Here is a 13,051-nt window from a genome sequence, read left to right as displayed (position 1 = left end):
AATACATTAATAATAACAAAAAATAATAATATTAAACTATTAATAATACGTTATAATATATATATGTAAGTTTAAATAGAAATGAGATATTAATAAATAAAAATATAACAGAATAAAGTATAACATTATGAATAATATTAAAATTAAATTAGAATAATGAGGAAAAGTAAAAAAAAAGGGACGAAATTGGGTTGAAAACGGAATTTTAGAGGCGAATTTTAAAATAAATAAAGGGGAAGGGGATTGATTTGAACACGCGAGCGAACAGGAGGGCCTAAAGGAGTAAATAATCCAACCTTTCTAAACAACGCCATTCGTTGGTTTGAGTATTAAGAAGTTTGAGGATTAAAATGAAATAGATAAACAAACCGTGGCCAAAACTATAAAAACGAAAATGACCATATTAAAACATCCCCAGAAAGCGGATGGCCGTGCGTGCAATTATCCCAGTAGCAGCAAAACACGCGGATCTTCAGGCGTCGAGTTGGGTCGCGCGCGGGTCACGTGAAACGGCATCGTTTTGGCATTAAGGAGGCCGACCAAAACGACGCCGTTTTAATCGGCTATTTAAGGCAGATTTTTTTTAAAAATTTCATTTCTCTTTGCTTCAAAAAAAAAGGGGGGCTTCTCTATTCTCTCTGGCCAGAGCCAGAATCCGGCAAGGAGACCACCGTGGGATCGCCGCCGGCCACCGTCGTCGGCCATCGCGAATTCCCAAAAGGTATACTTTTTCTCCCTTTTTTTTATTTCTTTAATATATTTATAATATGTGTGTGTGCATGTGGGTAAATCAGTAAAAAAAAGGAAAAGAATGAAAATAATGGTGATAATCAAATAACAGTCACCTTGGGCTATTGAATTTTTTCTGTTTGGACTATTTCTGCCTTTGATATTGCTGGTCTCTATTCTTGCTTTGTATTTTTTTAAAATCTAATATTGTTTTTTATTTATCACCAAATGCTGAATCCTTACAATGGTCTTGGATTTGGCCTTTTATAGCCATTTTCTTTACAACTTGTATCTTAATCAATTGCTCTATTTTTCTTGCAGGTAAATGGGTGATGCTAGTGTCGGGCGTGGGTGCGGATGTGATGAGAGATGGCAAGGCGGTATGGTATGGGCGATTAAGTGGGGTTTCTTTTAGGTTTTGGGTTGGGATTGTTGGGTCAAAATTGGGCCTGCAAATTGGGCTTGTACAACTTGTTTAGTTCCAAATCACTTCTAAAGTATATTTGGGCACCGTAGGCCCATATTAGGGACTTTATGGTGAAATTTGAAAAGTTTTGATTTGGAATGTAAATTTATGACTTGATTTTGTACAAATGCTAATGTATAAGTTCAGTAATGCCTCGTAACCCTATTCCGGTTACGGATACAAGTTAGGGGTGTTACATTGAACTTGACAATTGTTCCTACATTAGGGTTTTAACTTTTTTTTTATCCAAGTTAGTCTTTCAAAACTTTAAAGTTCAAGCCTTAATGAGGGATAATTGCCAAGTTCAGGCCCAATGTGTAAATAATTGTCAAATTCAAGGCTTAACTTGAACTAGTAAAAAGTTCAGGCCCCAATATGGAAAAAGTTGCCAAGTCTAGGTCCCATAGTGAGAACAATTACCAAATTTAGGGCCAAAATTGGATAAAAAAAAGTCTAATCCAATGTAGAAAATTTTGCCAAGTTCAACCCCAAATTATGATCTAACCCTTTAAAAAAAACTATAATAATCATATATACTAGTTTACTTTGAATTTCAATTAATCAATGGTCCCCGCTCAAATACAAACACTGAAATACTTTTTTAACAATAAATATTAAAATTATACATAAATTTCAATATAATTTTCAAGGCTTTACATCAATTTTAATTTGATGCATTTATATACATCAAACTTTAATATTTTCTATTAAGTCATGTGTAAATTACTAACATAGCATTTTATCGGGTTAAAACACAAACAAACAAGATTAAATTATTTCCACCTAAATTAAAAAGAGCATGTTTCTTGGGGAAATAAGAAATTCTTTTCTAAGTGTGTTTATTTTTTCAATTTAAGTGGAAATAATTTAAATTTATTTGCTTTTTAGCCTATTAAAATATCATGTTAGCAATTTAAACTTGGCTTAATAGAAAATTGAGCAACATGAATAACGGATTAGTGAAATATAAAAATTGAACCAAATTTAAAGTACGATTATATAAATGTACCAAATTAAATTTGATGTATAAGATTGCAAATTTTATTAAAGTTTATGTTGATATTTTTCCCTAAGTTTTAAATATCAAATCTCTTTTCTTGGTTCAAATCTATATAGATAAGTGGCGAAGTTAGGGGGGCTGGTAGGTCCTGGATCTCCTAAAATGAAAAATTTTCCATTCAGATTATTTTTAATTATTAAATTTTAAATTAATAATGGTAAAATTTTACTTTGGTTTCTCAAGAATGATAAAATTTAATTTAATCATTTAAAAATTATAAAGATATAGGCTATTAAAATAATGAAATTAGACTTTTACTATCATAAAAATATACAATTTAATTTTGAACTCAAAAATTTTCTAGCTTCGTCCCTAATATAGACGTAAAAATCTTTTTTTTATTTCTAGTATCTCTATAATTGAAAAATAGATTCCTAATATAATAATTTTTTACCCACAATATCTCAAGCAACTTTTTAAAAATATTTATCAATAATAAATTAATTACATTATAATATTATTGTTTTAAAATCTATTGAAAAATCTGTTTTCTAAATTGTTGATAAATTATTCAAATTAGATGTATTGAGCCTATGTTTAATAATATAAAACTCAATTTCTATCAAAATTTGTTCCCATTTACATTCATTCAATTTTTATCAAAAAAATTGTTCAAAAAAATATCAAAAAAAATTGTATATATTCCTTTTATTATAAGTATATTTTCTATAGTTTATTTCAATTTTGTTTTATTAATCCATTTTACTCCGCCAATTTGGTAATTTTATTATTTTTACTCATCGCCTTATTTACTGTCTAATTTGCATTTTTAATGTTTTACAAATAAAAAAATATTATGTTTAAGTCCCCATCAAACTTTTTCTTGATGGGTTTTCAATATATGCATATCAAACAGGAAAAAGAAATATGAAAATTAGTTGATAATGAAATTATTTAGTGAAATAGTGGATTTCTAATTTTCTACAGGTTCATTCTCATCAATCCTTCCATCTCTTTCTCATATACATAAACTACCATTCAACACTTTGAACCTTCATTATCTCCCTCAAACCGAAGCCTACACAACCATGGTCAGCTTCATCATCTCCCTTTGACGGGCCTTCTGTTGATCTTGGTGACAAGCATTTGCAGGGAACACTGCGGTGTTTTACATGTCTTTTTATTGGTGATTGGTTCACGAACATGTGCCTGTTAGATCATCATCTTTGATCCCAAAATTTCTAATGCAAGCCTTGTTGACCAAGCGAAACTGCCCTTAGTTGCAGCTATTTCAATGGATTGCAGTCTTGAATAGCAACTGACAAAAGAGAAAGTGAATCCATGAAACAACCAATCTACTCACGTAGCAAGCGGATCCCAGAAGTGCCAATTCCTGCTGATTTTTATGTCCCCAACCCCTCTATTTTGCTAAATATCTAGCTGTATAAATTGAAAAAAAAAAGAAAAGCTTTTTCGTGTCTACTATCTTATCATGTTAAATATAAATTAAAATTTTCTAATAAAAATAATCAAAAAGAAATTTGTCCTTTCTTTTCTTTAAATTAACAAGAAATGCAAAATGGAAAAAGCTAGAAAAGAAAAAGTATGAGAGTTCCACAGTATCACCCTCGACATCTAAAAATATTTGAAAAGTAATACATTGATTAAATTATATCACCCTGTGCTAATATATATATATATATATATATATATATATATTTATTGATTATTACAGATGTTCACATACCATAGCCTTGGATGATGAGTTTATTAATAATTTGATTTTTGTTTCAATATCCAGGGGTGCTATTCTTTTACCTAAACCCTGCTTAGCATTCAAAAAGTAAATAAAACCCAAATTCAACCTCTGGCTACATATGTAGAAGATTTAAAATTTCAAGGTGCCAAATATAAATAAATGATAACATGTATACTATAAAAACATTTCATACAATTTAAGCCATCTACATTTATCAAACTAATCAACTACAAATAAAAGTTATTTAGTTGATTATGTTAATTCACCGATTTATTTATAATAATTATTTTATTTATTTTTCATCAAAGTTTTTGGTAATCATGTTTAATTGTATATGTATCAACTTGATAAACATATTTATCTAATGTTGGTTTAAATGATAAATGATTCCTAAATTACTGCACTTTTCTCACTTCAACCAATGTGTTGATCTGTGTTGATCAGGACTGAGAGTCCTGAGACGGTTAAAATCATTTTAGAAAAAATAATCAAGAAGCTAATAATCTTACCAAGCTGGCACATGTGGGAACCATGGATTGAAAAATTTTCAAGTATCCCCCTTTGGGGATTTAGTCTAGCTTTTGTAGCTTATTTTTATTTCTTCTTTGTCACCAAAAAAAAAAATTAATCTATTAATTTATGACATCTGTCAAAATTTTTATAATTTTCTTCCATCTCTTCTCTCTCTCTCTCGCCACATTTTTTTCTTCTGTCATCTTCTTCCTTCTATTCACTCACTCTCTCTCTACTGTTAAAAAGTCTAGTCACATACCATTTTAAATCTAAATGTAATGGTTGGTTATAGAAACTTACTATGTTGTTTGGTCTTGTAGCTTTTAGTATGGAAAGATCCATGTCTTGGTTCCTTCCCTTAAGATTGCAGAGATCCTGCAACATAACACACCTTCTCTAGCTTGTATTAATTGGTAATCAAAATCACACTCCTTCTCTAGCATCTTATGTTGAGAAGGATAATGAATCTGTATCTAGAATATCATCGCATTCTTGGCGTTACAGACGACGCACTCAAATCCTGAAGGAAGTTCAGTGGAGAAGTCTAAGAATCCAGGATCTTTAATTATTGGTTCAGTCGAAATCCCTACAACAAATATTCGTACCATTGTAAGTGCATGTGCCAAAGCATTTAAAGATAGGTATTTCCCCTCTGAGCTTGGGGCTGTTGAAGTTGGTATGACTGAAGGGCTTTTACACTTGAAATTGCTTTGCATGAAATTGAATGCTGGTGTTGGTGATCAAAAGGATAATAGTTTTGCTGTTTAATTTTATAACAGAACGTGTTGAATTCTATTGTCAAATGGACATTTGAAGATTGTAAGAGAGAAAATGTAGAAGGCTAGAAGCTATGGAGGAAAGGAGAGAGAGTGTGTGAGAGAAGGAAGAAGATGAAAGAACAAAAAGCTGTGACGAGAGAGAAGAAAAAGAAAAAATAAAATGATATTTGAAAATTTTGACAGATGTGATAACTTGATTGGTTCGTTTAAGTATTACTTCTGCAAGAAAAAGTTTAAATAGAATAGTGTTATCATTTAAGCCATTAATAAATTTATTTAACTTAAATAGAACAAATATAATTATATATTTGAATTTTTTAAAAACAAATTTTAAAATAGATAAAAGGAATATTAATAGAATTTCATTTTTTTTTCAAGTTGCTTAAGACAGCAAAAATACGAAAGAACTGGAGTTTCAACACGTGGCATATAATGGTGGGGATTGGAGCACCCACCCAGAGGTAAATAAAAATAGTGGATCATTCATTAATAAAAGAAAAGAAAAGAAAAGGAAGTCTAAAACGGGAAGACAGGCGTAGGGTAAAAAAATGTGGTGGCACAAAGGAAAAAGGGAAGATGAAGATGTAGTCAACGCACCACAATCCATACCCTTCCCTTTAGGCTTAAACCTTAACAACGGAACCTATTCTTAGCAACTTAAAATTATTGTGTTCCATAATTCCAGGACATCCATATCCCACCACCATCTCCCCCTTCTCTCTCTTTCCCCCCATACACTCCATTTTTCTAATATTCCGCACTCGGATTGCTGCTCCCTTGGTGAAGGGCGCGCACACCGGTGCGTGTTCCCCCCCCCCCAAATCGTCCTCCGCCATCGCCATCGCAATCGCCATCGCCACGTCATCGTCATCGTCATGGCCTTTAACCTCCCACTTCTCTTCCTCCTTTTTTCCTTGCCTTTTGTTTTTCCTTCTTACGCTTTGCCCGAGTCCGATATCCTTCTCAAGTTCAAATCTACCTTAAACAATGCCTCTGCCTTGAAGAGTTGGGACAGCAATCCCCAACCTCCATGCAATGGCCCAACTGCCAATTGGATCGGCGTTCTTTGCAATCATGGCGCCATTTGGGGTCTCAAACTCGAGGCTATGGGACTCTCCGGCACCATTGATGTCAATACCTTAAAAGACCTGCCCAACTTGACTACCTTGAGCTTTATGAACAATAGTTTCAATGGTCCTATTCCTGAGTTGAACAAACTTAAAGAACTCAGATCCGCTTATTTATCCTTCAACAAATTTTCCGGACAAATTCCTGCCAATGCCTTTGATGGTTTGATTTTGATCAAGAAATTGCAGCTATCCCAAAATCAGTTTACGGGTGCAATTCCTGCCTCTTTGGCCACCTTGCCCAAGCTTACGGAGCTTAAACTTGACGGCAACCAGTTTTCGGGTCAAATTCCTGACTTTAAACTTCCCATTCAAACGCTGGATCTCTCAAATAATCAATTGGAGGGTCCTATACCAGCAAGCCTTAGTAAGATGGACGCCCAAGTTTTTGCAGGTGTCTGTTACTACCACTCAATCTTCCCTTTTCATTTATTTTCGCCAATTTATCTAATTAAGATTACAGAAGGGAAATAGCTAGAAATGGAATAAGATTAATGAAGGTTTTTTTCCTTTTTTTCTTTATTACGATGATGAAGAAGCAAAGTAATCCTTGTTGTATTTCTTTTTACCCAAAAATAACGAACCATTTCATTCAGACCATATAACTAGAGAGACAGAGAAAATTTTATGGTTCGATCACCTCGTTGGCTGTATGGAATATAAATGCATGATAGAAATACTAAGATTAATTCCTACCTCACGTCACGTGCCTATAGAAAAGTGTCTCAAGTTATACATACATACATACAGCTTACAATTCTCCATTATTACAGGCAATAAGGGGCTCTGTGGTGGACCATTGAAGGCGTGTGAGTCCCCCGCTGGATCAAACTCTACTTCCAACGATGGGTCCGGTTCCGGTTCGGGTTCCGGTTCTGGTTCTGGTTCTGGTTCTGGTTCTGGTTCCGGTCCTGGTTCCGATTCCGATTCCGGTTCCGGTTCCGGTTCCGATTCCGGTTCCGGCTCCAAGAAGCCACCAATATGGATGATAGCTATCCTGGTGGTAGTTGGGGTGTTGATAGTAGTGGCCATATTTGCAGTGATGATGATTAAACGACCGAGAAAGCAGGAAGCAACGCCATCATCAGTGGAGGCCCCACCATCAAACGTGCGAGCAAAAGGGTACAAGGGAGAAGAACACGGGTCGCCAGGCAACTCAAGGAATGGAAAGAGGGCTCCCGAGGCGACCGTTAAACTTACATTCGTGAGGGATGATAGAGAGAGGTTTGATTTGCCAGACTTGCTAAAAGCCTCTGCCGAGGTATTAGGAAGTGGATCTTTTGGGTCATCGTTTAAGGCTGCTCTGTCAATTGGGCCTGTGGTGGTGGTGAAGAGGTATAAACAGATGAATAACGCTGGGAAAGAAGAGTTCCTTGAGCATATGAGGAGGATAGGGAGACTGACCCATGAAAACTTGCTTCCTCTCGTCGCCTATTACTATAGGAAGGAAGAGAAGCTCCTTGTCTCCGATTTTGTTAAAAATGGAAGCTTGGCAGTGCATCTCCACGGTTAGTTCAATCATCTAATTATTTCTCTTGTTCAATTAATTTTATTGCCAATTTAGATTAGACTAGATAGACAGCAGGGTGAATGAATGAATCTTTCAGGTCGCAAATCCACGGGGCAACCAACGCTGGATTGGCCTACTCGATTGAAGATCGTGAAAGGAGTAGTCAAGGGGCTGGCATACCTGCACAAGGAATTGCCTAGCTTGATAGTGCCCCATGGACACCTGAAATCCTCAAATGTTCTCCTCAATGAAACCTGTGAACCCCTCCTCACGGATTACGGCCTGATACCTATAATCAACCAGGAAAGTGCAAAGAAGCTGATGGTGGCTTATAAGTCACCAGAATATGCGCAACAAGGCAAAATTACAAGAAAGAGCGACGTATGGGCTCTTGGAATATTGATATTAGAGTTATTAACGGGAATGTTCCCCGGAAACTTCAAGGGCAAGGAGAGTGATCATCATCAGGAAGAGGATTTGGCAAATTGGGTGAAGTCGGTTGTCGGTGATCAAGAAAGGCCGTCCAAGGATATGGAGGTGTTCGACAAAGAGATGGGAACAATAAATGACAGTGATGGGGAATTGATGCAAGAGCTGTTAAAGATAGGATTGAGTTGCTGTGAAGAAGATGTGGAGAAGAGATTAGATTTAAAAGATGCTGTTGGGAGAATTGAAGAATTAAAGCGCCAGGATGATGATGGTGCATCCAAGGCCGGCCAGTGAGGATGGCAACAAATATAACATCGACGATAACTTCTTTTAATTCCCGCCCACTACATATACTCTTTTTTACTCCCGGGGTCGACCAATCTAATCTCTTTTATCTTTGGTTTCTTTATTTTGTGGGGGACTACTTCAAGTTGAAGGCCACAACCTTACTGAATTTATTTGAGATTTGGTGTTCAAAGCATTTAATTTTGTTTTTCTCATCACTAGATTTCTTTAGGATTGATGATATTATTATATATAGCCTGCACCTGCAGTTTCTTGCCCTTTTTTTTTTTTCCTCTCTCTCCATAAATATCATCATATGTTGTACCCATACTACAATATCTAAATCACTTTTTTAATTTAATTTCCTTAAATTAATTAAGATACAATGACTAAGTTATTTTAATATATATATACATCCATACTAGTTGATAGATAGATTTTTTTTCTTTATTTTCGCACCAATAACATCTTTTTCTTTTTCTATGTTGTTGAATAATTATTATAAATGTAAAATATTTTAATCCAACTTTCACATATTATTGAATTTGACTACATATAATATTATTGTTTTCGAGTAACTTTATTCCTCTAACATAATATTGTTTTCCGTAACTATAATTCAGATATTATACAATAAGAATACAACTAACAAACTATTTCTTCCTCCGAAAACCTATGGATGACGCCTCATCACATTGATTAATGAAATTGACTATCATCCCTAAGCATTTAAGTGTAAAACAAGCATAGTGACTTAAATTAAATTAAATAAAAAATCGAGTTTTCTTTAAATTTCAATATTTGCCTTTTAAGAATGAAGTAATAATTATATAAAAAATAGCCTATAATCAAAGATGATACAAGTGATTTATTCAAAAGAAAGAGAAGATGATATATATAAGTGATAATAGTAAAACCCGATTTAATTACTTTATGAACAAGCTTAGAATAATAATAAATCTAGTTTTATCATTATATATATAGGTATTGGTTTAGATTCTAAATTTGGAGGGTCCCTCCCGACCAAGATTGGGTAGTTAAAGGAGTTGGTAAGTTAGTGGGTAATTAGTTTTGGAGAAAACAAACAAACTAGCAAAACTTCCCTTGGGCACAGATAGATGATAGAGGATATATGTATAAACATATGCTTGAGGAGAGGTAATTGATTAAAGTAGCAAAAAATAATTAAGATGGCGAAAAGAAATGGAGAAAAGAGAAACGAGAGCGTGGCAGTGGCAATAGACAAGGACAAGGGAAGCCAACATGCATTGAAATGGGCGGTGGATCATCTCATATCTAGGGGTCAATCAATCACTCTTCTCCATGTCAAAACCAAACCTTCTTCCATCCCCACCCCAAGTATAACTATCTACCTTTTGCTTTTATATATATGTGTATATATATAAAGAATTATATAGAGATATTAATGCTTGCATGCAGGTGGGAGCCACGTAAAAATGAGTGATGTGAACGACGAAGTTGCAAAGGCATATAAACAACAACTGGAGAGCCAAGCCAAGGAGGTGTTTCTACCTTTCCGATGCTTCTGCTCACGGAAGGACGTACGTACTTCTTTTCTTTCGGAATAAACCTAAGCTAGGTAGTTAATTTATGGATGCATGTGATTTTGCAACAGATCAAATGTAATGAAGTCATACTGGAAGATACGGACATCTCTAAAGCCTTAATTGATTATGTCTCATCCTTTCCAGTCGAGACTCTAGTACTTGGCGCACCCTCAAGAAGCGGCTTTGTTAGGTACCAAATTAAACCAATTAATTAAGTCGGCTGTGCTAGATTTGCATGCATATCCTCAACTCAACTCAAATAATATTATTATTGCAGAAGATTCAGGACAGCGGAGGTTACAACTAATGTCTCAAAAGGGGCTCCCGATTACTGCACTATATATGTGATTGGCAAAGGAAAGATCTCGTCAGTGCGATCCGCTTCTGCTCCCCCTCCCCCGCGTCCTCAGTCTCAGCCTCTGTTGCAACCCCAAACCGATAATAACATTCCCGACCCAACGGAATCTCCTTCTTCCGCTCGCGCTGTTGTTAACCCGAGACACAGAGGTTTTTTAGCATCATCCATCACCATTCCTGCCTTTTCTTTCTTTCTCTATATATAATACTAAGCCTATCTCCTTGATGATTTTTATTCCGTAACAGCACCCCAGAGGCCCCATAATCCACATCGCAACCTGCATGAAGAAGCAGAAATCAAGTCACCCTTCACAAGAGCACGAAATGTGATGAAATATGAGCCCCCAACTCCTGAATCTGATATCTCATTCGTAAGCAGCGGAAAGCCGAGCAGCGATACCATGTTCTCTTCTACATCTGACAATATGGAATTTGGAAATCCCCCCCGGCTTTCCAGCTGCTCCGATTTTGACAACAGAAGCATGGCCTCCTCCTCCTACTCTGGAAACATGTCCGTGGATTTCAGTTCCCAGTACAATTTCTCGTTTTGCTCCGAGGAAAGTGGTAGGACATCCTGGTCATCTCATAATATGGTAAGCATTAAATATATATATTCCTTTCATTTCATCATCATTAACTGCTCAAACTTAATTAACTATTGAGATGGATGCATGCCACAGGATGATGTGGAAGCTGAGATGAGAAGACTGAAACAGGAGCTCAAGCAGACCATGGATATGTACAGTGCAGCCTGCAAGGAAGCACTCTCAGCAAAGAAGAAGGTACCTACCTATCTACCAACAAAATACATCTAATCTAAATCCTAAAATTCTGATTCAACACTCTGATTACAGGCAATGGAACTTCAGAGCTGGAAAATGCAAGAAGAACAAAAGAAAGAAGAGGCACGAGTAGCTGAGGAAGCTGCACTCTCACTTGCAGAAACGGAGAAAGCCAAGTGTAATGCAGCCATTGAGGAAGCCCAAGAAGCCCAACGAATTGCTGAACTAGAAGCTAAAAAGAGCACGAATATAGAAAGGAAAGCCAACATAGATGATGCTGATGATGATGACATGAATATGGCATTAAATGGTTTCGGACACCATCTCATGTACCGAAAATACACCATTGAAGAGATTGAAATAGCAACAGACAATTTCTCTCCATCACGCAAAATAGGAGAAGGAGGTTATGGGCCTGTGTACCACAGTAACCTGGACCACACCCCGGTGGCAATAAAAGTTCTACGTCCAGATGCAACCCAAGGACAATCACAGTTTCAGCAAGAGGTATGTATATATGTAATTGAATGTTAATTAGTGCTATATATAGATGGAGTAAAGGTATTTAGTATGAATGTGATGGAACTATGTAGGTTGAAGTGTTAAGCTGCATACGACATCCAAACATGGTCCTTCTCCTTGGAGCCTGCCCAGAGTATGGGTGCCTAGTCTATGAATACATGGCGAATGGAAGCTTAGAAGATCGCCTGTTTATGCACAACAACAGTCCCGTACTTCCATGGCAAATAAGATTTCGAATAGCCGCAGAGATTGCGACTGGTCTCCTTTTCCTCCACCATACCAAACCAAAGCCACTTGTGCACCGTGACCTTAAACCCGCCAATATATTGCTAGATCACAATTATGTGAGCAAGATTAGCGATGTTGGGTTAGCTAGACTTGTTCCTCCATCAGTTGCCAACTCTGTAACTCAGTATCGTATGACGTCAGCAGCAGGAACATTCTGTTACATAGATCCTGAATATCAGCAAACTGGAATGCTAGGGATAAAGTCTGATGTCTACTCCCTGGGGATCATGCTTTTACAAATAATAACAGCCAAGCCACCAATGGGTTTGGCTCATCGTGTTGAGAATGCCATCGAGGAGGGAAGTTTTGCTGAGATACTAGACCCTGCTGTCACTGACTGGCCATTGGAAGAGGCCTTGAGCTTTGCCAAGTTAGCCCTTAAGTGTGCGGAACTGAGACGAAGAGACAGACCCGATCTGGGACAGGTTGTGTTGCCACATCTTAACAAGTTGAGAGATCTTGCAGAGTCAAACATGCCTTTTATGACGTTTGGAGGTAGTGCAGGGCCTTCCCCAAATAACACCCAAGTTTCCACCTCCTCGATGCTGCAGGTACTCTCATTAATGTCACCCAAAAAAGCTTTATATTTATATTTTGATTAATTTGGTGCTCGCTTCTTAGGATTTTCTTAATCAACCTCCACAGTTTTTGCATTCTGAATGCGATAGCACAAGCAGCGGCTCAGACTAATTATTGTTGTTTCCTTAAAAAGACACCACCATATCATCTAAGTGAGCATCAACGTCAGAATCCTGTTTTAGTTATCAGTTTATATCTGGCTTCTTCACACTAATTGTTTGGCTTCTTTTTTGTGGGTGTGTGTGTGTGCAGTTAGAATAGAAAGAGTGCAGTGCAGGCTTATGGAACTAGCACAACTAGCTAGGGGAGCTCAATTTCGCCATCAAACAACATTCTAGAATTCTGTTACATTGTAATT

The 13,051-nt window shown here is 36.3% G+C and overlaps 2 protein-coding genes across 2 annotated transcripts; both read left to right on the top strand.

Annotated features, from left to right (window-relative positions):
- The first annotated feature begins 5,749 nt into the window (after nucleotides 1-5,749).
- On the top strand, nucleotides 5,750-8,983 carry LOC108467061 (pollen receptor-like kinase 1). Its single transcript, XM_017767526.2, has 3 exons — nucleotides 5,750-6,767; nucleotides 7,147-7,881; nucleotides 7,981-8,983. Exons 1-3 carry the CDS (start codon nucleotides 6,122-6,124, stop codon nucleotides 8,604-8,606), a joined length of 2,007 nt encoding a protein of 668 aa, XP_017623015.1. The 5' UTR covers nucleotides 5,750-6,121; the 3' UTR covers nucleotides 8,607-8,983.
- Nucleotides 8,984-9,662: 679 nt separating this feature from the next.
- LOC108467060 (U-box domain-containing protein 52-like) lies at nucleotides 9,663-12,837 on the top strand. The gene is made up of 9 exons (XM_053027945.1): nucleotides 9,663-9,956; nucleotides 10,038-10,159; nucleotides 10,234-10,355; nucleotides 10,446-10,672; nucleotides 10,736-11,115; nucleotides 11,203-11,304; nucleotides 11,377-11,811; nucleotides 11,898-12,665; nucleotides 12,736-12,837. The coding sequence occupies exons 1-9, from the start codon at nucleotides 9,788-9,790 to the stop codon at nucleotides 12,802-12,804; spliced, it is 2,394 nt and encodes a 797-aa protein (XP_052883905.1). The 5' UTR covers nucleotides 9,663-9,787; the 3' UTR covers nucleotides 12,805-12,837.
- The last annotated feature ends 214 nt before the right edge of the window (nucleotides 12,838-13,051 follow it).

The sequence above is a fragment of the Gossypium arboreum genome, chromosome 5, assembly GCF_025698485.1.
Source record: "Gossypium arboreum isolate Shixiya-1 chromosome 5, ASM2569848v2, whole genome shotgun sequence".
Taxonomy (NCBI): Eukaryota; Viridiplantae; Streptophyta; class Magnoliopsida; order Malvales; family Malvaceae; genus Gossypium; species Gossypium arboreum.
The sequence above is the reverse complement of the archived record's forward strand: the minus strand, read 5'-3'. Positions and strand labels throughout refer to the sequence as shown.

Excerpts from the sequence above, each read along its gene's own strand:
- LOC108467061 (XM_017767526.2), top strand. The coding sequence starts at position 6,122 with ATGGCCTTTAACCTCCCACTTCTCTTCCTCCTTTTTTCCTTGCCTTTT. Across the intron at positions 6,768-7,146 it reads GGACGCCCAAGTTTTTGCAG|GCAATAAGGGGCTCTGTGGT; the intron begins GTGTCTGTTACT and ends CCATTATTACAG. Across the intron at positions 7,882-7,980 it reads CTTGGCAGTGCATCTCCACG|GTCGCAAATCCACGGGGCAA; the intron begins GTTAGTTCAATC and ends TGAATCTTTCAG.
- LOC108467060 (XM_053027945.1), top strand. The coding sequence starts at position 9,788 with ATGGCGAAAAGAAATGGAGAAAAGAGAAACGAGAGCGTGGCAGTGGCA. Across the intron at positions 10,356-10,445 it reads TCAAGAAGCGGCTTTGTTAG|ATTCAGGACAGCGGAGGTTA; the intron begins GTACCAAATTAA and ends TTATTGCAGAAG. Across the intron at positions 10,673-10,735 it reads TGTTAACCCGAGACACAGAG|CCTATCTCCTTGATGATTTT; the intron begins GTTTTTTAGCAT and ends TATAATACTAAG.